This window comes from Arvicola amphibius, chromosome 12, assembly GCF_903992535.2.
Source record: "Arvicola amphibius chromosome 12, mArvAmp1.2, whole genome shotgun sequence".
Classification (NCBI taxonomy): Eukaryota; Metazoa; Chordata; class Mammalia; order Rodentia; family Cricetidae; genus Arvicola; species Arvicola amphibius.
In genome coordinates, this window is record NC_052058.2 from 91811423 (window position 1) to 91836363 (window position 24941).

The window sequence follows — 24941 nt, forward strand, 5'->3', positions numbered from 1 at the left end:
GCATCCTGCCCCCAAAGTATTGCCCTTCCGTGGCTACCCAGACACATAGCCCTAAACCAAGTATCCCCAGGACTGACAGCGCCAACTAGCCAGACCAGCGCTGCAACAATCTAGCATGCACTAACTGGATGGTAAGATTAACAAAAGCAGTATTCCAAACCCCTCTCATATGACGACTGAGTTCCATAACAGTAGCAGAAGCATGATTAACTGTTGAAAAGTCCAAAGATAGTCCCCTTGCTCCTGAACCAGAGCCACTTGTTGGTTCAAGGTCAATATGCCCAGTTGAATATGTCCATTAAGATCATTTTGAATGTCCAAAGCATTGCTGACTCTTTCAGCCAGCTTGTTGACAGTCTCAGCCATCTGCACAGTCTGGGAGAGAGCAACTCCTGCAGCAGTAGTTGTGGTGGCAAAGCTCTGCTCCAGCTGCCTTCTGGCCCCAGCTGCACTGTCTCTGGGTCCAAAGTGCTGCGTGGAGTGGAGCAGAACTCAAGGAAGCAGGCTTGCTGCTCCTGCTCCTCCTGCTCCGGGACCATTGAAGGGGCCCCATTTTAACAATCTTTTAGGGAATTTGGGTGTTGTCAACCTGTCTGGCTCCTTCCTGCTGAGCGGGGGTGCTGCATTCTTGGAGGTATTTTACATCAACATTTCAGGGGGTCTAAGTGATTCAAACCACATAATGTGCAATGAGTCCACAGGTTCTCATCCTCTGTGGAGACAAAAGCAAAACTTCTTTTCCAAAGCATCAAATCCTTACACCCATATTTTAAAGTCAAATACCTTTCTTAGCAGTTCCCAGATCAAATGTCTTTCTCCAGTCCAGAACACAAAAGACAATACAATAACATACATCTGTACACATTCTATCTTTTGGAGACCTTCAATTCACCCTCCTGCCTCCTATTTATTACTTCCCTACTGGCCAATCTTCCAGAGGGCATCTCTCAGAGCATCTCTGGGGATGAAGAAACACATACTCCTTTTAATCTGACTTGGCTTGTTCCCGGTCATTTAACCCCCTCGTGTACAAAATCTTCAGCTGTCTTCCTTGTTACTTCCGTGCCTTGTTGCTTCAAGAGTTTCAGTTACTTTTTGAGGCCTTTCAGTTCACCCTCCTGCCTCTTCTTTATTCCTAATCATTTGGAGGGTATCCCTCAGAGTATCTCTGGGGATGAAAAAGAAAACCATATTACCTTTCCCAATATGCTCCTCGGACGGAGTGACCCCTTTCACGAATCTCCACCTTCCAGATCTCGGTGGGACCTCCACTTTGCAGCACCTGCAAGGCCTGGACTTGCCGAAACTGGCGGGGGGTGGGGGGTGAGTGCCGAGATTGAGACACAGGCTTCCTTTTAGGTGGAAGAACAGCAACCTTTAGTTTGCCCAGAAACCTTTTATATCTATACTGCTTCTGTGGAAAACCACCAGCCAGAAAGAACACAGACATTCTTGTCAATTACAGACCACAAGGACGTTCCACTGTAGGTCAAGGGGAGTGAGGGCAGCTAGTTTACAAAAGTCTCCATGGGTATTTCAAGGTCCTGACTCAGACCAATCCCTGAGCTACAGAAGAAAGTTATGGGGTTAGCTCAGGCTATCCTAGTTCCATTCAGAACTGAGCCTTTCTAGAAAGATACCAATGGTCCCGCATGTCCACTGTAGAGGACCCGCTAGCACACAGGAAGGGCTTCAGAGTTGGAACTCACACTCTACAAAGCAGAACAGTGAGGACAACTATGAGATGGGTTCAGGAGACCTGGCACACAGGTGTCTTGATGTGAAATGTTCACACCCAGCATGTTTTTTAGCCACTGTGCAGGATAAGGTGGACCTTCGAGGATACACGGTATGGAGTGTGATGGACAACTTCGAATGGGCCATAGGCTTTGCAGAGAGGTTTGGTGTGCACTTTGTGAACCGCTCAGACCCTTCTCTGCCAAGGATCCCCAAGGCATCGGCCAAGTTCTATGCCTCTGTAGTGCGCTGCAATGGCTTTCCTGACCCTGCACAAGGACCTCACCCTTGTCTCCAGCAACCAGAGGGTAGGTGGCCCTGGGAGGGACCAACACTGTGTGGTCAAGGGTGAGAGGGAGCTGCTCTCTCCACCTGCCTTCCTCTAGTTCCTGGCCTTCTCCTGCCCTTCTGTCCCCTCCGTTCATTGGCATGGGCTCCAGGGACCTTTGGGCTGCTGCAGGTCTGTCCAGAGCCTGTCTTACCCTAGAGCCTGGGCCCTGCTGTGGGAATGAGCAGAGCTAGAATCTTCCAGTCCTACCTTGAAGTCGCTGCTGCACCTTTTTTGAGAAGGACAGACACTTCCAGGCAGTTTCTAGGTCGACTATAAGGATTGTATAAATAGTATGGCTAGTACTTACTGGGAAACTAAAAATTACACATGGCTATGATACTACCCAGTATCACACAAACAGCATACAGTTGCATAGCCCTGCAGTCTGAGCATCTGAGTGGTAGAGGCAGTAGAATTTGAAGTTTAAGGTCATCCATGGCTACCTAGCTAGCTTGAGGACTTTCTGGGCTACATGACACCAGTTTCAGGGGAAAAAAGGATGTGTGCATATGGGGAGGGGCACAGTGAGAGGGCTCATGACTCAGTAGGTAAAAGCTCTCTGGAGTGAGTTCTATACTAGGAGTACAAAGTGGAAAGTGTCCTCTTGAAGGTTGTCCTCTGCTGCAACATGAACCTCATGGTGTGCACATGTACAAAACAACACAATAGTGAAAGATGTCCATGTGACAGCATAGCAATTAGCTTTCCTTTGCTGTGTTTGTTTGAAAGGAGGGTACTATGCAGCCTCTGGACTGTAGAACCAGAAGGACCTTTCCGGAGCTGTGACAGTCTGGTAGCTAACAGTGCCAGAGCCTGATCCCCACTGTCCTCTCCTAGATGGTGAACCCACTGCCAGCCCTGTGAAGACAGAAGTGCCCTTCCTGGGGTTGATGCTGGGCATCACAGAAGCACAGACGGCGTTGTATGTGCTCTTCGCTCTTCTGCTTCTTGGAGTCTGTAGCTTGGTGTTTCTATTGTACAAATACTGCAAGCGCTCCAAGCAACGGGAAACACTGCCAAGTCAACATGACCTGAGTCCAATGTCCTCCTTCTGACAACTTACCAGCTCCTCAGTTGTGCAGAGAAGCCTGGGTTTTTTTAGACAGGCCTGCTAGCACCAGCTCCTGCCACAATGCATGTCCTTGTCAATGCTTCCTGCATTGTGGGAGATGGTTTCCATCTTGAAACTTTTTAAGTTCTCATTTGAAATGAAACCATCTTCAATATGGGAATTTTGGACTCTGAGAAGCCATGTGGGCATGCAGAGACTCCAAACTAAATAAGTAGAAGTGAAAAGGAGGTCTAACTGATACTACATGCCTGTTTATAATCCTCACACTCAGGAGGCAGAGGCAAGAGGCAGGAGGGGCTCCAGTTTGAGGCCAGTCACTACCACACAGTGAAGCCCTGTTTGGGGGTGAGAACGAACAGGGGTGGGGGCAGTAGGGGTCAGGTACACAGATAGCATGATGGAAAAATACATGCCTATTAGACTCAAAGATCTGGGTTCAATTCCTAGCCCCTCACCCCCAGTGTTTTACTAACTTTAAAAGACTGTTATGTGATTAGAGAGATGGTTCAGCAATTAAGAGCACCAGCTGTTCTTTTAGAGGCCCTGAGTTTGCTTCCCAGTTCCCACATGGCAGCTCATAACTGTGGGAAACTCCAGGTCTTGGGGATCCCATACCCTCTTCTGGCCTCCCTGGAAACCAGGCACTCATGTGATGTATAGATAGACATGCTAGGAAAATACCCATACACAAAAACAATAAAATTTAAAAATGAGTGAGTGATTATGCCAGAAGTTTTGTTTCTTTTCTTTCTTTTTTCTTGGTTTTTCAGACAGGGTTTCTCTGCAGCTTTAGGGCCTGTCCTTGAACTAGCTCTTGTAGACCAGGCTGGTCTCGAACTCACAGAGATCCGCCTGCTTCTGCCTCCCAAGTGCTGGGATTAAAGGCGTGCGCCACCACCGCCTGGCAGAAGTTTTGTTTCTTATGAGCATTCCTATCCTAAAGTTTTTAACCATTTGGATACTAAGATGGCAGAGGAGCCTTGTGGGTCCTCAGGACAGCAGAGCAATGAACGACCACCTGAGTTGGATTCTGCCGTGCTGAGGCATCATGTCCTCTTGTGACTCACCATGGTGAGAAGACTATTTGAGTAGTTTGGTGAAAAGTTCTGAATCCAATATCCCAACTTTTTTTCACTCTGTTTTAATAATAGAGCTACATTCTCTTTATGAATATAAGAATATATTATAAAATACCCATCCATTAGGCTCATGTATTTCTTTTCATTATTTAAAATTTTTATTTATTTTGCTTCCTGATCAGTTTCCCTTCCCCTTTCATCTCCTCTTGTCTTTTCTGACTCCCACATCTGTTCAGAAGGGGGAAGGACTTCCATGGGTGCCAACAAAGCATGGCCTATCAGTAAGATATTCCATGAGAAAATCAAATTTAAATAATACCTATCCACAGACCCAGCACTAGAGAAGGAACTAGAAAAGAAACTCCAACCAAGGAAGTTAGCTGCATCCATGAAAACACAGCCAACTTTCTAATCTTAACCTTGATGTTATGAGAACTATACTGCACATACAAAGCTTAGATCCTGAAGGATGATTTGTAACCAGGATCCATTTACTCAGGACTAAGGGAATAAAAGTACTGGAAATTATTATCTTACTTCTTTCAGTCATCAGAGAGACTGAGCTTCTCCCATGGGCTAGGGTTTTTATCAGGGATGGGGAGGAGGGTTGGTCAAAGGGCAGAGGGTGGGTTTGGCCAGGGTTGTTGTTAATCTAGGACATACAGGAATGCTACTTGTGCTGACTTCACCACACTGACTTAGGGAAATTGGAACTGTTAGTCTCATGAGTGGGGCAGGGGTGGAGTTGGTTCTTAGGCTATGATTAATCACAGAGAACAGGGTGCTATTCAGGCCAGAATGGGGGTGTCTCCAAGGTGGATGGTCATGCTCTTGTTCCCTCAGTCTCACTATGTAGGTCAGGAAGCCTCGAACTCACAGAAACGCCTGCCTCTGCTTCCCAAGATGCTGGGATTAACAGTGCACACCAGCATGCCTGGCTAAATTGTGATTTGCTAAAGTGAGATTTGTTTGCTTTTTTTGCTTTTATTATTATTAGTTTTAAACTTTTGAGTTAGGGTCCTATGTATCCCAGAGTATTCAGAAGATTATCTTGAACTTGTGAGCCTCCTGCCTCCAGCTCCTGAGTGCTACATCCTGATTACAGGCATGCCACACACGCCTGGGTGATGCAGTGCTCTCGTTGAATTTTGTGGATGTGGGCAAGTACTTGGCTAACCAAGCTACAAACCCGGCCCTGGTTTACATCTCTATAAACTCTTCTAAACAGTATCCATTCCCAAGATTTGTAGCTAACTTCAAAGGAAATAGGCCTGGCTCTTGATTTGTCATGTTTTAGCCTGGCTCCATTAAGAAACCAGAGTTCAGACAGGCATGGTGTCACATGCCTGCAATCTCAGCACTTAAGAGGCAGAAGCAGGAGGATCTTTTTGACTTTGGGGCCAGCCTGGGCGACCTAGTGAGTTGTAGACCAAGCAGATACATACTGAGACTCTGTGTCTAACAAAATAAAGCAAATATATTTCTGGGACCCACATAGTCTACACATACTCACATAGAGAGAAAAATGTATCAAGGTGCTAAGACTCAGGTGTCCCCACCATTTCCTCCAGTAACTGTTATTTATTTACTCACTCCTTTATTTGCTTATTCATTTTGTTTTTGAGAAAGGGCCACATGTATCTCAGGCTAGCCTAAGTCACTGTATAGCTGAGGATGACCTTGAACTCCTGATCTTCCTGAATCTACCCCCGCAAGTTCTGGGTTATAGGCATGAACCACCATGCCTGGTTTCCATCATGCTAGGGTGGAACCCAGGCCTTTGTGCATGCTAGGCAAATATCCCTACTGGACCACATTCCCAGCCCAGGGTCTCTACAGGTCGAAGCTGTAGAAGGAATGGCGGGCTGCTTCCTGCCACCCGGCTAGCTTTACCTGAAATAATTACACGGAAACTGTATTCTTCTAAACACTGCCTAGCCCATTAGTTCCAGCCTCTTACTGGCTAATTTTCACATCTTGCTTTAACCCATATTTAGTAATCTGTGTAGCACCACGAGGTGGTGTCTTACTGGGAGATTCTTAACCTGCGTCCATCTCTGAGAGGAGAGCTATGGTGACTGCCTGAGGCGTCTGCCTGACTCTCCTTGTTTTCTCCCACAATTTTCTTTTGTCTACTCTGCCTACCTAATTTTTTGTCCTATTAAAGGGCCAAGGCAGTTTCTTTATTAACCAATGAAAGTAACACAAACAGATGACCCTCCTCCATCACGAAGCTAATAGTTGCCAGTGGGGAAAGAGTACCTCAGGAGAGAGGGGAGCCCAGATAAGAGCCTCCTATTAGGGTACACTCTCTTTTTTTATTTTTTGAGACAAGTTTCTCTGTGTAACCCTGGCAGGCCTGGAATTCAGTCTGTAGACAAGGCTGGTCTTGAACTCAGAACTCAGAGATTCATCGACCTCTGCCTCTGGAGTGCTGAGATTAAAGACATGTGCCACCACTGCCCGGCATTGGAGGACACTGTTGTGTGGGTGTTAACAGTAGTTAGAAATATGCTAGAAATAATGGGACAGGACAGGAGGGAAAACAGGGAAGGCAGGGATGATGTAAGGGTAGGAAGCCAGCACCAGCATTAGATAGACACTGGGCAAAGCAGGGAGTCCAGAGCCAGAGAGAGGCAAACACTGCTCAGGCCCATTGAAGGCCCTGGGGGTTTGCACTTCTCAGAAGGAACCCAGACACTGTCCTGGGTTTACCCCTGAGCTTTGCAGAGGGTGAAATACCAGTTCAAAGGCTGTTGCTGGACAAGGATTTTTGTGATCAGCCCTTTGTTCTGTAGATAGCAATTATTACTCAGTAAATTAATTTAGATAGCATTTAATCAGCAAGAGACTTGTTTATTCAGAACCTTATCGTGGCTGGTTTTCAAGTTTCTGAGCTAGCAGATGTGGAATCTGTGGACACCGGGGATAACTTGATTAGGAAGACATTGGGGAGCCAGTGAGTGTTGGGCATTAGGGGACTGGATATTTGGCTCTCAACTGCTGCCTGACCTGTGAAACAGCTGACCTGCATGAGAGAAGGGCAGTGTTGAGCTCGTGAGATCCCACAAAGAGAGCAATAGAGTGGCCAGCCAGGCATTTGAAGGTAAATGTGTGTGTGTGTGTGTGTGTGTGTGTGTGTGTGTGTGTGTGCGCGCGCGCATGTGTGTAAGCATTCAAGCATGCATGTATGACTACCACTACTGTATTCTCATATTTAAATTCTAAATTTAAAGCTCTTCAAGCATATTTAAGTTACAGAGCAGGCAGAATCCTTTTTTTCTATTTTGATTTTTTCTCAGTGTATGCATATGTGCATTAACAAATGTGCACTAATATATTACATGTGTGTGCAGATGCACTAACCTGAACATCTGTGAGTGTGTGTCCAGATGCTTCTGGAGGCCAGGCCAGCACTGGGTGTCTTCTGTCACTTTTTACACTTTTTATCCCTATCCCTTTTTTGGAGCCAGGGTCTCAGCCTCCCTCTGATCGTGGAACTCACCGATTCAGACTGACTGGACCCACCTATCTCCGTCTCCCAGCATTGAGGTTACATACTCTCGGGCCGAACATGGTAATGCATGTTTTTAATCTCACTACTCGGGAGGCAGATGCAGGGAGGTCTCTAAGAGTTCAAGGGCCCAGGGAAGGTTAGATAAAACAACTAAGATCATCCCCTGGGGGTTATAAACAAGACATTTTCTTTACCTTGTGAACTAGCAGACACCTCTTGGCCAGACTGTGGCTCCTTCTGGCTGAAGGTGACTCCTTTTGGCTTCTGGAGGATCTTGAACTGGCTGAAGGAAGAATACAACAACCCTCCAATTTATGTCACAGAGAATGGGGTGTCCAGACGAGGGGACCCAGAACTCAATGACACCAACAGGATCTACTACCTCCGCAGCTACATCAATGAATTCCCCAAAGGTAAGAGCTCCCAACTCACTGCCTGGATTGCTGAAGCATAGGTGTCTGTAGGAGGGTAGCATGGTCCCTCAGGGACACTAATGACAAGGCCCATTGCTCAGAGGAGTTTGAGCATTTGTTTGAGGCTAGAAACAGAGGTCTTTTCCTTCTTAGACTCACCTACCCACAGCAAGTAAACCCAGTTTCCTGAACCTGAGTTAGTTCCTGACCTGAGTCTTCTGCAGCCCTTAGTCTTTCTTGCTGTTTGGCATCTCTGCACATTGCTTTCTTCTGTGAGCAGGCAAGAGTTGTCTGGTGGCTCCAGGGCCTTTTGTTTGCAAGGCAGGAGGACCGGGGTGTTAGCTCAGGTGGGAAAGTGCTCACTATACAACCGTGAGCCCTAGGTTCAATCCCAGACACTGTGAGGAAAGCTGGGTGTGGTGGTGGATGCTTATAATCCCAGCACTGGGAAGGGAGATAATGGAGGATCCTTGGGGCTCATTGGCTGGCAGCCTAGCCTACTTGTCTCAAAGAACAAAGTGGACAGAACCTGAGGCTCACCTCTGGCCTCTACACGCAACACACAGCACTCACATGGTCACATAGCTACAAACTATGTGTGTGACATATCTGTAAACCTTGGGCTCTCCTACAATGACGGGAACAGACAGGAAGTCTTAACTACAGCTCAGATGTTTTGCTTCTAAACGTTCCTGCCTCTCCATGGGTATTTCAAGGTCCTGATTCAGACCAATCCCCGGAGCTACAGAAGAGCTGTGGGGTTAGCTCAGGCTATCCTAGTTCCATTCAGAACTGAGCCTTTCCAGAAAGATACCAATGGCCCCGCATGTCCACTGTAGAGGACCTGCTAGCACACAGGAAGGGCCTCAGAGTAGGAACTCACACTCCACAAAGCACAGCAGTGGGGAAAACTATGAGCCTGGCTTCTGAAGTGTTCACACCTGGCCTGTGTTTGAGCAGCTGTGCAGGATAAGGTGGACCTTTGAGGATACACGGTATGGAGTGTGATGGACAACTTCGAATGGGCCACAGGCTTTGCAGAGAGGTTTGGTGTGCACTTTGTGAACCGCTCAGACCCTTCTCTGCCAAGGATCCCCAAGGCATCGGCCAAGTTCTATGCCTCTGTAGTGCGCTGCAATGGCTTTCCTGACCCTGCACAAGGACCTCACCCTTGTCTCCAGCAACCAGAGGGTAGGTGGCCCTGGGAGGGACCAACACTGTGTGGTCAAGGGTGAGAGGGAGCTGCTCTCTCCACCTGCCTTCCTCTAGTTCCTGGCCTTCTCCTGCCCTTCTGTCCCCTCCGTTCATTGGCATGGGCTCCAGGGACCTTTGGGCTGCTGCAGGTCTGTCCAGAGCCTGTCTTACCCTAGAGCCTGGGCCCTGCTGTGGGAATGAGCAGAGCTAGATTCCTCCAGTCCTACCTTGAAGTTGCTGCTGCACCTTCCTTGAGACACTTCCAGGTAGTTTCTAGGTTGAGTTAAAATGATTTTATAAACACTACAAGTAGTACTTGTGGGGTGACTAAAGTATATAAATGACTATGACAATAAAAGACCTTTATCCAGTTCATGCTGTAGTTTAGTTGCCTAAAGTGATACTTGAGACAGGGTTGGGGATATGTCTCAGTTGATGGAGAGCATTAACTAGCATGCTCATGGTGATGGGGGTCAATACACATCATTACACAAATGGGATACAGTAGCATAGCCGTGTACTCTGACATTTAAGAGGTAGAGGCAGTAGAATTTGAATTTCAACATCATCTATGGCTAACTTCCTAGCCTTAGGCCTGTCGGGCTACATGAGACTGGTCTCAGGGGAAAAAGCATATGTGGGGGCGAGGCACGGTATGATGGCTCATGGCTCAGTAGCTAAAAGCACTGTAGCCTGCGCTCTATATTGGAAACCCAAATTGGAAAGAGAGGCTTCCTGAAAGTTGTCCTTTGCCCCTACATGAACATCATGGTATGTGCACACACAAAAGCAACACAATAATGAAGGGAACCCACACCGATAACAGCGGTGAGCGTTTGTTGTGTTTGTTTATGAGGAGGATACTATGCCACCTCTGGACTGCAGGATCAGCAGGACTTTCCAGAGCTGTGGCAGTCTGGTAGCTAACAGTGCCAGAGCCTGAGCTGTTCTCTCCTAGATGGTGAACCCACTGCCAGCCCTGTGAAGACAGAAGTGCCCTTCCTGGGGCTGATGCTGGGCATCACAGAAGCACACACAGCATTGTATGTGCTCTTCGCTCTTCTGCTTCTTGGAGTCTGTAGCTTGGTGTTTCTATTGTACAAATACTGCAAGCGCTCCAAGCACCAGGAAACACAGCCAAGCCAAAGTGAGCTGAATCCAGTGTCTTCCTTCTGAGGAGTCGCCAGCTCCTCTGTTGTGCAGAGAAGCCCTGTGCCCTGTAGCACAGACTCCTGGCCACAATGGATCTTTCATCAAGGCTTCCTGCACTGTGGGAGATGGTTTTCTATCTTGAAGCTTTCTAAGTTCTCAGTTGAAATGAAAAAGCATCTTCTTCAGTACTGGCAATTTTCCTGTGGACTCCAAGAAGCTTGCAAGGTCCCCTGTGGAAATGCAGAGACTCAACTGTCTAGCGGTTCTGTGTGCTCATCTCAGTGTCTGATGGCACACTCCAAACTAGATAAGTACAAGTGACAAGCAGGTCTGGCCGTGATACTACATGTCTGCCCACAATCCTAGCACTCAGGAGGCAGAGGCAGGAGGTGCTCCAGTTTGAGACCGGCCACAACCACACAGTGAAATCCTGCTTGGGGTCAAGAGGGAGCAGGGATAGGGGCAGTGGATAGTATGGTGGCAAAACACTTGCCTACCAGATTCAAAGGTCTGGGTTCAATTTCTAGCCCCTCACTTCCAGTGTTTGGCTAACTTTAAAAGATTGTTATATGGTTAGAGAGATGGTCAGCAATTAAGAGCACCGGCTGTTATTTTAGAGGACCTGAGTTTGATTCCCAGTGCTCTCATGGCAGCTCATAAATGTAGGAAACTCCAGGTGTAGGGGATCCAATGCCCTATTCTGGTTTCCCTGGAAACTAGGCACTCATGTGATGTATAGACAGACATGCTGGAAAAATACCTATACACAAAAACAATAAAAATTTAACAATAGGTAAGAGTGAGTATGTTTGTAGTTGGTTTCATACACACATTCCTATCCTAAAGTTTTTAAAACCATTTAGATACTAAAACAAGACAGAGGAGCCTTGTGGGTCCTCAGGACAGCAGAGCAATGAATGACCACCTGAGTTGGACTCTGTCGCACTGAGGCATCATGTCCTCTTGTGACTCACCATGGTGAGAAGACTATTTGAGTAGTTTGGTGAAAAGTTCTAAATCCAATATCCCAACTTTTTTTCCACTCATTGTTTTAATAATAGAGCTAAGTTCTCCTTATGAATATAAGAATATATTATAAAATACCCATCCATTAGGTTCATGTATTTCTTTTCATTATTTAAAATTTTTTCATTTATTTTACATCCTGATCAGTTTCCTTCCCCTTTCATCTCCTCTCGTCCTTTCTGACCCCCATCTCCATCCACCCCTCCCCCACATCTGTTCAGAAGGGGGCAGGACTTCCATGGGTGCCAACAAAGCATGGCCTATCAACAAGATACTCAATGACAAAACCAAATTTAAACAATACCTATCCACAGACCCAGCACTAGAGAAGGTACTAGAAAGAAAACTCCAACCCAGGAAAGTTAGCTGCATCCGTGAAAATGCAGCCAACTTTCTAATTTTAACCTTGAAGTTATGAGAACCATACTGTACATACAAAGTTCACTCCTTTTTTTAAAATTTTATTGATTTTTATTAAGCTCTACATTTTTGTCTACTCCCCTCCCTGCCTCTCCCCTCTCCTTCTACCCTCTCCCAAGGTCCCCATGCTCCCAATTTACTCAGGAGATCTTGTCTTTTTCTACTTCCCTTGTAGATTTTATCTATGTATGTCTCTCTTAGGGTCCTCATTGTTGTCTAGGTTCTCTGGAATTGTGATTTGTAGGCTAGTTTTCTTTGCTTTATGTAAAAAAAAAAAACAACACTTATGAGTGGGTACAAGTGATAATTGTCTTTCTGGGTCTGGATTACCCCCACTCAAAATGATGTTTTCTAGCTCCGTCCATTTTCCTGCAAAATTCAAAGATGTCATTATTTTTTCTGCTGTGTAGTACTCCATTGTGTAAATGGACGGCATTTTCCTTATCCATTTTTTGGTTGAGGAGCATTTAGGTTGTTTCCCAGTTCTGGCTATACAAAACTTATTCCTAAAGGATGATTTATAACCAGGATCCATTAGACTCAGGACTAAGAGAATAAATAGTACTAGAAATTACTCCTATCTTACTTCTTATATCATCAAATTTCATGTGCCACTTAGATTTTGAGTAAGCCCATGGTATTAAAGTAAATTCCTGATCTTGAAAACAAAGAGAGGGGCTGGAGAGATGGCTCAGAGGTTGAGAGCACTGACTACTCTGAGTTCAATTCCAGGAACCTCATGATGGCTCACAACCATCTGTAATGATATCTGGTGCCCTCTTCTGGCCTGCAGGTATACATGCAGACAGAACACTGTATACATGATAAATAAATAAATCTAAGAGAGAAAGAAAGAAAGAAAGAAAGAGAGAGAGAGAGAGAGAGAGAGAGAGAGAGAGAGAGAGAGAGAGAGAGAGAGAAAGAAAGAAAACAAAGAGAACCCACTTCCTTTCCAGGACAGGCAAGTCCTCAGATCAACAACTAGGAGACCACTGGCTTTTCACTGCTCTTGTTAATTAAGCATGCTAAAGGAACGTTCCTGAGTCTGCTGCACACTGTCATGTGTAATTCAAGTCAGAACTCCCGCCACCTCACTCTATTTCCTGCCATTCTTCTGCTTTGGAACCTCTCCTGCAAGATTTTAATAACCCACACATCTGTCTTTATGAACTCACCTGTGCAGTGAACTGCCTTGCTTCTTCTAACGGCGCATCAGAAGGAAACTGACTTGTAAAGGAAGAGCCATCAGGCAGCCGGAACTGAATTCTTGCAATGGTGCTATGAAAAAAGAAAAAAGTCAAGCTGCAGTCAGTGTCATTCATCACCAGACAAAGGCTGCTGAGAAAGGCCAGGACACTTGCTCCCCAGCTTGATGATATGACCTTGATCCCACGGTGGAAGGAGAGAACTCTAAACTGTCATCTGACTTCCATGCATGCACCATGGCTTACTGCTCCCATACCCATAAATAGTTCGTTCCTTCCTTCCTTCCTTCCTTCCTTCCTTCCTTCCTTCCTTCCTTCCTTCCTTCCTTCCTTTGTTTCTTTTTGATCTTTCTTTCTCCTTAAATTCAGTTGAAAGTAGAAATGATGTTTTGAGGTGGGCAAGATGGCTCAGCAGGTAAAGTATTTGCCATGGAAGCCTGTCAACCTGCAATCCTATCCCAGGTTAGAGGCAAGCCTGGGCTACGTGTCCAGTGAAACCTGGTCTCAAAAAAACAAAACATAAAACAAGGGTCTGGTGAGATGACTTAAGTTCAACTCCTAAGTCCCTTGAAGAAGAGAACTAATTCCTGAAAGTTGTTGTTTACATTCACATGGACTCCCTGGAACACACACAACACCCATCCCAGGGCCAAAATAAATGTTAAACTTCTTTTAAAACCACAAAAATAAAATATTATACAGAACTATGTAGCTATCACAGAAACTGTAGAATATTTCATGACTTCCTAAAATAGCCCTGAGCCTATTAGCAATCACTCCCTTTCCTCTCCCAGGCCTTAGCAACCATTAACTGGTTTACCCAGTTGGACCCTTTCATCTAAAGGAATCATATGTGATCTTCCATATAGCATTATGTCTTCAAAAGTCATCCAATGCTCTCTCAGTTCTTGATTCTTTTATTGCTGATCTTTTCTTAAACTGATGAAATTTATGATCACATTTTGTCTTTTTTGAATATCATGAATGTTTGTGTACAGGTTTTTTTGTGGACATATTTTCAGTCTTTGTATTGGCTGGTTTTATGTCAACTTATTACCAGCTTGAGTGAACAAAGAGGAAGAAGTCTTGCTTGAGAAAATGTCTCCATAAGATTTATAAGTAAGGCATTTTCTTTTTAAAAAAATACTAATTTATTTATTTTAAAAACAATCTTTTCTCATTTTTCATGTCTATCCCAGTTTCCACTCCCTTCCCTCCTTTCCCTCCCTCCACCTTTCCCCCCTTTATCTCCCATCCACTCCTCAGAGAGAGCAAGGCTTTCCATGGGGAGTCAACCAAGTCTGACACATCACTTTGAGGCAAGATCAAGGTCCTTCCCCCTATATTTAGGCTGAGCAAGGTATCCCTCCAAAGAGAATGGGCTCCAAAAAGCTAATTCAACCACTAGGGATAAATCCTTGTCGCACTACCAGTGTCCCCACAGAGATCAGTTTGCCTCTGCTACAGAGTGCTAGGATTAAAGGCTTGTGCCATCATGCCCAAACTGTTACTGTCTTTTAAAACTGAATTATCCTAGGCAGTGTGATATGCAGTCTTTTTTGTTGGGGCAGCTGGCCCAATCCCTGCGTTCAGGGGCATGGCTGCCCCAGGGGAGAAAGGTACCTTTAAAAAGGACCGGGTCCCGGAAGGATGCCCCTGTTTTTTTTCCCCCACGTTACCCTCTGCTTCGCTGGACCCTTGGCTCTGTAAGTTCCCTTATTCTCCTTTTATTAAAACTGATTCATTCTAAAAGGACTATTTTTGGTTATTCCTAAACTCCTCCGACCACCGCTACACTTGGCGCCCAACGTGTTTCTTTTTGTAAGAAAGTTTTGCTATGTAGCCCAGACTGGTCTGGAACTTCATTTATAACCCAAGCAGCCCTCAAACTTGCTGTGTTCTTGATTGCAATTCCCAAGGGTTAGAATTATAGGTATATAGGTAACACCCGGCTTGCTTATGGGCCATTTCTGTGCCTTCTTTAGAGAAATAACTATCCCAGTTATTTCCCCATATAGGAGTTATCTTTCATTGTTGAGCTATAGAAATGTTTTTATAGCGTAGATATAAAATCCTTATTAAATATATACTTGTATGTATTTTCTCCAGTTCCTTATAAATTTCAAGATTAAAAATTCTGTAAAAGTCAGGAATGGAGAGATGGCTCAGCAGTTAAGAGAACTCACTGCTCTTGCAAAGGACCTGAATTTGGTTCCCAGCCGCCAGGCTTGGGAGCTGCCTTGATTGTAGCTTCAAGGCACCCAACCAACATCATCTTTTACCCCTTGGAAGTTGCTTTGAGATTAAAAGAAGAGAGAGGTTTAATTTGTATGTTTCTGTGGAGAGCATATGCAAACATGTATGCATGCACACCTTCACAGAGGCCAGAAGAAGGCATATGGTGTCTTCTGTCACTCCCCATCTAGTCCTTTGAACCTGGGGCCTATACTGTCTCACTAGCCTGGAAGTCAGCCAGTGCTAGCCATCCTCCTGTCTGCTTCGTGATTGGAGCTGGGTTAGACATTTGGTGGACTCCAGGCTTGTTACATGAGTGCTGGGATTTAAATTCAGGTCCTTATGCTCACACAGTAAACATTCATCTATGTTTTATTTTATTTATCTTTTGTTTTGTTTGCTTGTTTTTGAAGACAGGGTTTCTCTGCAAAACAGTCCTGGCTGTCCTGTAGCTCACTCTGTAGACCAGGCTGGCCTCAAACTCACAGAGATCCACCTGCTTCTGTCTCTTGAGCGCTAGGATGCTTATCGCATGTTCCACCACCTCCTGGCACAGTGAGCATTCTTAATTGATGAGTCGTCTTTCCAGCTCCAAGCATGACCATATAAATACTATGACTTCTGAGGATGGAAAAGAGTATTTGCCTATGCATTTAGGTTTTAATTCTTTCAATAATCTTTTTTTTTTACTTTTTACTCTATAAGAATTATACTTTTACTAAATTTATCAAATATTTACTGCAATTTCTTTCTTTTTATTGTTTTTGTTTTTTATTCATTCATTTATTTATTTATTTTGTTTTTTGAGACAGGGTTTCTCTGTACCTTTGGATCCTATATTGGAACTAGCTAATGTCGACCAGGCTGGCCTTGAACACACAGAGATCCACCTGCCTCTGCCTCCAGAGTGCTGGGATTAAAGGCGTGCCCCACCACCGACTGGCCAAAAATTTATTGCAATTTCTAATAAATTTTAATCATCACCATTTTTTGAGATTTGTTGTGTTTTTATTTATGTATATGTGTCAATGTGTGTTTGTGTGAATGTATGCCAGTAATATAGATGCCCTTGGAAGCAGGAAGACGGTGTTAGATCCTCTGGAGCAAGAGTTGCTACAGGTGGTTTTAAGCTACTTGATGTGGGTGTTAGGAACTGAACTCAGGTGTAGTGAGGAGGCTGCGGGCAGGCCTGCTTTTCATCCTGCCCGGCTCCCAGCCACCGGCTAGTTTATGCCCCGAAATAACAACACACAAATTGTATTCTTTTAAACACTGCCTGGCCCATTATTTCAGCCTCTTATTGTCTAATTCTCACATCTTGCTTTAACCCATTTCTAATAATCTGTGTAACACCATAAGTGGTGTCTTACAGGGAAAGATTCAGCATGTCTGACCTGGCGGCTGGCTTCATCGCATCTGTCTCAGAGAGCAGAGGCAGGGCAATTGTCTGACCCATCTACCTCACTTCCTTCTTCCTGTTCTGTCTACTCCACCCACCTATTTTCTAACCTATTAGGCCAAGCAGTTTTCTTTATTAATTAACCAATGAAATCAACAGATTGATAGAAGACCCACCTCCATCATTCAGGTTCTCTGCCAGATCAGCAAATGCCCTCACCCAAACTCTGAGCCATTTCCCTAACCCTTCTGAGAAATCAAAAGTTTAAAAAAGTGTATCTTTGAGACAGGGTCTCACCATGCAGTCTGGCCAGCCTGGAACTTACTATGTAGACCAGGCTAGCCTCAAACTCAGAAGAGAGATCTGTCTACCTTCCAAGTGCACCACCACATGAGGTCATAATATTTGATTATGAAAGTTAGCAATTGTCCAATATCAAAAAACACCTAAATCCTAATCAGGAGTTGGGCTTGGTGGTCCATGCCTTTTAACCCAGCAGTTTGGAGGCAGAGGCAGGTAGATCTTTGTGAGTTGAAGGCCAGGCTGGTCTACATAAACAATTTCAGGTTAGCAGGGGTAACACAGGGAGACTCTATTCAAAATAAACAATAAAAATAAATAAGAGAGCCAGGCAGTGGTGGCGCATGCCTTTAATCTCAGCACTTGGGGGCAGAGGCAGGCGGATCTCTGTGAGTTCGAGACCAGCCTGGTCTACAAGAGCTAGTTCCAGGACAGGCTCCAAAGCCACAGAGAAACCCTGTCTCGAAAAACCTAAATAAATAAATAAGTGAAACATTAACCAGCACAAGGCACACGTCACATGACGTGACGTTTATAAAGTCAAGGAATAGACACCATACATAAAATTCCTTAGGTTCATATGCAGACTTTACACATTTAAGATTTGAGGTTGTTTTGTTTCTTCATTTAGGCAACTATCAAGAATCTGAGTTGTTATATAAAAACAGATGGACTGGCTCCATAGGTGGGAACAAAGTCTAGCATAAAATTGGTGTTCAGTGAGTATTTGTTGAAAGTCTGCAGAGGGTGGCACATGCCTTTAATCCCAGTCCCCAGGAAACAGAAATGTGTGGACCTCTGTGAGTTCAAGGCCATCCTGGTCTACAGAGCAAGTTCCAGGACAGTCTCCAAGTTACACAGAGAAACCCTGTCTCAAAAGAAAAAGAAAAAAAAAACAGAAACAAAAACAAAACAACCAGTGTTTGTTGAATGACCACATGAATAAACAATATTCAGATATGCATACGAGAGCTTAATTTAGAAAGCAGCTGCTGGAAGGGGAATACTCCTCCATTGTTGGTGGGGATGCAAACTTGTAAGCTGCTTTGGAAATCAGTCTGGTGATTTCTCAGACATTTAAGAAATAATCTACCTCAAGGCCCAGCAATACTACTCTTGGATATGTACCAAAAGATGCTCAATCATACTAAAAGGACATGTATTCAACAAAGTTTATAGCAGCATTTTTTTTTTTTTGGGTTTTTCAAGACAGGGCTTCTTTGTAGCTTTGGAGCCTGTTCTGGAGCTAGTTCTTGCCCAGGCTGGCCTCGAACTCACAGAGATCTGCCTGCCTCTGCCTCCTGAGTGCTAATATTAAAGGCGTGTGCCACCACTGCCTAGCTAAAAATTTTTTTTTTTTGTTTTTTGAGACAGGGTTTCTCTGTAGCTTTGGAGCCTGTCCTGGAACTAGCTCTTGTAGACCAGGCTGGCCTCGCACTCACAGAGATCTGCCTGCCTCCCGAGTGCTGGGATTAAAGGCGTGAGCCACCACCGCCCGTAGCAGCATTATTTTTAATATCCAGAACCTGGAAACATCCTAGATGCACCTCAACTGAAGAATTGATAAAGAAAATGTGGTACATTTGCACAATAGAGTACTACACAGTGGAAAAAAAAAACAAAAAATGACATCTTGAAATTTGCAGGCAAATGGATGGATCTAGAAAAAATCATATTGAGTGAAGTAACCTAGACCCAGAAAGGCAAATATAAGACGTATTTACTCATAAGACATAAAACTAGCTTACAGTCCACAACCCCAGAGAAACTAGATAACAGACAGGACCCTGAGGGAGACATACATGGATCTACATAGAAAGGTGAAAAAGACAAGATCTCCTGAGTAAACTGGGAGTATGGGGGTTACAGGAGAGAGTAGAAGGGGGGAGGGGAGGAAGAAAGGGGAGTGGATCAAAACATATAGCTCAATAAAAGCAATTCTTAAAAAAGCAGCTGCCGAGCTTGTTATGGCCCAGTGGTTCAGCACACTGACAGTTCTTCTGAGGACACAGGGTCCCAGCATCCACATGGCAGCTAACAAACCTCTGTAACTCCAGTCCCAGGGACCCAACACCCTTTCCTGGCACATATGAGCACTGCATGCATATGGTGTCTATACATACACATCTGCAAAACACTTATACACAATAAAAAATCTAAAAAAGAAAAAGAAAAGCAACTGCTATAAAACCATCGTCACCCTTTAGTTATGCCTAAATATTTTGAAAGTCTCTCTCTCTCAAAATTGATGCTTTTATACAGACTACAATTTACAAATTCTTTGTTTTTTTTTTTTTTTTTAATTCTTTTTGACAGGGTTTCACTGTTAGGCCCTGACTGGCCTGTGACTCTCTTCGTAGACCAGGCTGGCCTTGCATTCACAGAGCTCCATCTCCATGTCTCCTGAGTGTCAGGGTTAAAGGTTCGCATCACCATGCCCAGCTCGAGAATCTTTAAAAGCTGTGCCTTCTTAGAAAATTCTTAATAACTAGAGAGAGTGGGGTAGCACATGCCTTTAACCTCTGCACTTGGCAGATCTCTGTGAGTTTGAGGCCAGCCTGGTCTACACATCATGTTCCAGGGCAGCCAGGGTTATAAGGTGAGACTCTGTCTCAAAGAATAAAGTAACATGAAGAAAATAACTTTAAAATGGTTTTGAGTGGCCAGAGAGATGGCTCAGTGGTTAAGAGCACTTGCTGCTCTTCCAAGACCGGAGTTTAGCTCCTAACACTCATGTAAGGAAGCTCACAACCATCTGTAGCTCCAGGTCCAGGGGATTTGACACCTCTGGTCTCTGAGAATATCTACACTCTCATGCACATGTCCACATCAGATACACACACCTACATATAAAGAAACACAAACACATCAGAAACAAATAAACAAAAAACAGCCCTATCATGGCCTAGTGCAATGGGTTCAGGGTAAAAGCCTGGGCCTGGTGACTTGAGATTGAGCCCCAGAACCCATAGAAAGGTTGAAGGTGAGAACTGACTCCACACCGTTGTCCTCTTATGTCCAGATGTGTCATGACACACAGGCATGCTAATGATGGGGTTGGGGGCGGAGCTGACTCGGCGGATTAGAGCGCTTGTCAGGCTTGTATAGGACTCTTGTACAGGTTCAGTTCCCAGCACCAATATGGTTGGTGACCTAGCAACCATCCCAGAGGACCCACCACCCTCTTCTGGCCTCTGAGGGCACACTTACGTTCATGCATGCATAACACTCATACATGGGAAATAAATAAATTAAGAAAACAAAATTTTTGAAGAGTAGTCATGTTGTGAGGGGGGAGAAAAAATATTGAAAAGTAAACTAATTATGTATTATTTTTTATTTTTTAAATTTTTATTGCTTTATAAATAATACCATTCAAAATTTCCACTTCCTCCCCTCCTTCCATTTCCCTCCAACTCTCCCACTCACCCTCCTTCCTCCCCCTCCAGTCATAAGAGAGGGCAGGGTACCCTGCCCTGTGGGAAGTCCAAGGCCCTCCCTGCTCCATCCAGGCCTAGGAAGGTATGCATCCAAACGGACTAGGATCCCAAAAAGCCAGTACATGCAGTGGAAACAAATCCCAGTGCCATTATCATTGGTTTCTCAGCCCTCATTGTCAGCCACATTCAGAGAGTCCGGTTTGATCACATGCTCGATCAGTCCCAGTCCAGCTGGCCTTGGTGAGCTCCCATTAGATCAGTCACACTGTCTCAGTGGGTGGACCAACCCCTCGCAGTCCTGACTTCCTTGCTCATCTTCTCCCTTTTTCTGCTCTTCAGCTGGACCTTGGGATCTCAGTCCAGTGCTCCCATGTGGGTCTCTGTCTCTATCTCCATCCATCGCCAGACGAAAATTCTATGGTGATATTCAAGATACTCATCAGTGTGACTATGGAACAAGGCCAGTTCAGGCACCCTCTCCTCTACTGCCCAAGGACCTAGCTGGGGACATCCCTGTGGACACCTGGGATTCCCTCTAGAGCCAAGTCTCTAGCCAACCCTAAAATAGCTCCCTTAATTAAGATATCTTCTTCCCTGCTCCCATATCCGTCCTTCCTCCATCTCAACCATCCCACTCCCCCAAGCTCTCCCCAATCCTTCCCTCTCCCTTCTCTCTCCCCCTCTCTCCTCCCCACCCCACCTCCACCCTCACCCCCCATGCTACCAACTTTTGCCCGGCAATCTTGTCTGCTTCCAATTTCCTGGAGGATCTATATATGTTTTTCTTTGGGTTCACCTTCTTATTTAGCTTCTCTAGGATCGCAAACTATAGGCTCAATGTCCTTTGTTTATGGCTAGAATCCACTTATGAGTGAGTATATACCATATTCATCTTTTTGGGTGTGGGTTATCTCACTCAGGATAGTGTTTTCTATTTCCATCCATTTGCATGCACAATTCAAGATATCATTGATTTTTACTGCTGAGTAGTACTCTAATGTGTATAGGTTCCACACTTTCTTTATTTATTCTTCCATTGAGGGGTATCTAGGTTGTTTCCAGGTTCTGGCGATTACAAATAATGCTGCTATGAATATACCCCAGTAGCACAGACAGTAAGAGCAACTATGAATAAATGGGACCTCCTGAAACTGAGAAGCTTCTGTAAAGCAAAGGACACAGTCATTAAGACAAAAAGACAACCAGAATGGGAGAAGACCTTGACCAACCCAGCATCAGACAAAGGCCTGATCTCCAAATTATATAAAGAACTCAAGAAACTAGACATTAAAATTCTAAATAACCCAATTAAAAAATGGGGTACTGAACTAAACAGAGAATTCTCAACAGAAGAAGTTCAAAAGGCCAAAAGATACTTAAGGTCATGTTCAACATCCTTAGCAATCAGAGAAATGCAAATCCAAACAACTTTGAGATACCATCTTACACCTGTCAGAATAGCTAAAATCAAAAACACCAATGATAGCCTATGCTGGAGAGGATGTGGAGTAAAGGGAACACTCATCCATTGCTGGTGGGAATGCAAACTTGTGCAACCACTTTGGAAATCAGTGTGGCAGTTTCTCAGGAAACTGGGAGTCAACCTACCTCGAGATCCAGCAATTCCACTCTTGGGAATATACCCAAGAGATGCCCAATCATACTACAAAAGCATTTGTTCAACTATGTTCATATCAATTCCTCTTAACTATTTCAATTCAATACAGAATTCCTTGAAAACAAAAGAACACATTGATATTCTTTCAGTTACTAAATATGCTATTGTGTGCACCATGTGGTAGGGACTGAAAAAATCAGCCTGCATAGAGAAACAATATCACAAACGTCAGAAGATCAAACATTTCTGATAAAGGTAGACACCAGTCACTCACTTCTCTGGGTCCAGCACTTAGCTGGTTCAGTTAAGAGAGTTCAGGGATTCTACTGGCTGCACAGAAAGGCGCAGTCTCAACATGAATGAAGGAGCACACAGAGAAGCTCACCAGCGCTATCTGCTGCTTGATGCGCTCTCGAGCCGCTCTGTCTTCTGCCTTTTCTCTGCTTCTTTCTTCTAACATTCTTTTTGCTAATTCCTCTTCTTGTTTCCTCTTATAATCCAACATTTCCCTTCCAGTTTTTCTCATTTCAATTTCCTTCTTAATCTCTCTCTGAAATAAAGAAAAGTGTGGTGAACCCAAACCATAATCCAATCTTCTGTCCCAGACAATATTCTGATGTAAGGAAAGCTGATTATAGAGTGCAGTTAAAAGACCAGAACGTCATAAAATTGTCTGCTGCTGAGATGGCTCAGTGAGTACAAGTGCCTGCCGCCGAAGTTTACTCTGTGGACCCACACGATGGAAAGAAAAGATGGGTTGCAGAGGCAACAGGTGTTCTTGAATCACTGAGCCGTCTTTCCACTCCCATCCCCGTTTCGATTCTCTGAATTTGGTTTTTCTAGACAGTCTTATTAGCTCTGGCAGATCTCAAACTCACGATGTCCGCTCACCTGCCCTCAAACTCAGAGATCCACGCACCTCAGCCCCCCGAGTGCTGAGTTAAAGACGGGCGTCACCCCTGTTTCACGGGAACAGATGGGAGAGGGGTTCATGTTGCTTGTGTCAGATTTCACCTGGTTTGTTCAGATATTTTCTTTTTTAAAAAATATTTATTTATTTATTATGTATACACTATTCTGTCTGTATGCCTGCAGGCCACAAGAGGGCACCAGACCCCATTACAGATGGTTGTGAGCCACCATGTGGTTGCTGGGAATTGAACTCAGGACCTTTGGAAGAGCAGGCAATGCTCTTAACCACTGAGCCATCTCTCCAGCCCTTGTTCAGATATTTTCAACTTCCTGTCCTCGTATGAAGTTTGTTGTTGTAACCTTCATTACTGGCAAGAATGAAGATTCTTTAAGAGACAATCTCGTTTCTATGTCTAGAGAACAGTTTGAACAGGGAAGCCCATGGAGTTAGGATTTCCCCTGGAATTCCATGCAGCCTTGGGGTAGGACAAGAAAAAAGCTGAAGCTGAGTTCCAGTCAGGGAGGGAGCTTGTCTTCCCGAAAGGAACTACACACAGACACACAGGACAACACTTCTCAGACCGCCCTGCAGGAGAAACTCAATGATCAGTGAGGGGCAGGGCCACACCTTGACCAGAACTGCTGAGCTGTGCCCTTTATTTAACCTTAAACCTCATGGACTGGAGAGATGCGCAGTGGTTAAGAAGGCTGCAGCCCAACAGAGGACTCGGTTTGAATCCCAGCATTCGTGTGATGACCCAAAACCATGTGTAAGTCCAGTTCCAGGGGATCTGACACCATCTTCTAGCCTCTGAGGCTACCTGACATGCATGTGATGTTTCTCTGTGTTGCCCTGGCTGTCCTGGAACAGCTTAGTAGACCAGGTTGACCTGGAACTCACAGAGATCCGCCTGCCTCTGCCTCCTGAAAGCTGGGATTAGGGAAATGTCACCACCGTCTTGCAATAAATCTTTAAAAATAACAGGACTCATGTCACAACCCTGAAGGTGGGGCTAGAAGTTAGAAGTTCAACACACCCCTTTATTCTCTCCACCGTGCCCATAGTGAATAATTCTTTCTGTTTTTTTTCACTGTTATGTATCTGGCATTTGGGGGATAGTGACTGAGCTTAGCCTGTTGGGGCTGCCTTGGTTCAGACACCCTAACTGTAGCACAAATATTGGGGTTCAACCCGACAACCAGAAAAGCAAAGCAGCCAAGCCACTAGAGAAGTTTTCCTCTACCAAGGCTGGGCGACCCCAGACTAAGCAGACTAAGCCTCTCTTTCCTCCCATTTTATATTCCCTGTAGTGCTGGCATTAAGGGCATATGACTCCCTGGAACTGGAATTAAGGGTTTGAGCCACCACCACCTGGACTTATTGCTTCATTGATCTTGTGTAGCCCAGAGTGGCCTTTAACTCACAGAGATCCACCTGCTCTGTCTCTCAAAACCTGGAATTAAAGGTGTGTGCCACCACTGCCTGACCTCTAGTGACTTAGCTTTGCCCTTCTGATATTTAGGCAAGCTTTATTTATTAAAATATACAAAATTTCACTATACCTAACAAATCCAATAACATTATCCCATGGTTGGTGCATTTGTAAAGACTAGGGTGGAGTAGACAGCTCGATGGTAAGGTCCTTGCTGTATAGCAACGAGGACCTGAGTTTCGATGCTCAGTGCTCTTGCAGAACACCAGATGTGATGACACAGCTGTAATTCTGCACTGAAGAGACTGGGACAGGCAGCTCCCTAGGGCTCACAATCAGGGAAGACGCCCAAGATCTACCTCTGGCCTCCACATGTATGCACACACAAGTCCATGAACACGTATACAGAAACACAAGACAAGTTTTGTTTTGTTTCTATGAAGATTATACTGTTTGAA

The 24941-nt window shown here is 44.8% G+C and overlaps 1 protein-coding gene and 1 pseudogene across 1 annotated transcript in view; both read left to right on the top strand.

Annotated features, from left to right (window-relative positions):
- LOC119827814 (lactase-phlorizin hydrolase-like) overlaps nucleotides 1-3123 on the top strand; it is a 35681-nt gene extending 32558 nt beyond the window's left edge. The window contains exons 16-17 of the mRNA XM_038349720.1: nucleotides 1812-2045; nucleotides 2906-3123. Of these exons, the coding sequence (XP_038205648.1) occupies nucleotides 1812-2045; nucleotides 2906-3123 (452 nt within the window). The remainder of the gene's footprint in view (nucleotides 1-1811; nucleotides 2046-2905) is intronic.
- A 983-nt stretch (nucleotides 3124-4106) lies between these two features.
- On the top strand, nucleotides 4107-10519 carry LOC119827166 (annotated as a pseudogene).
- The last annotated feature ends 14422 nt before the right edge of the window (nucleotides 10520-24941 follow it).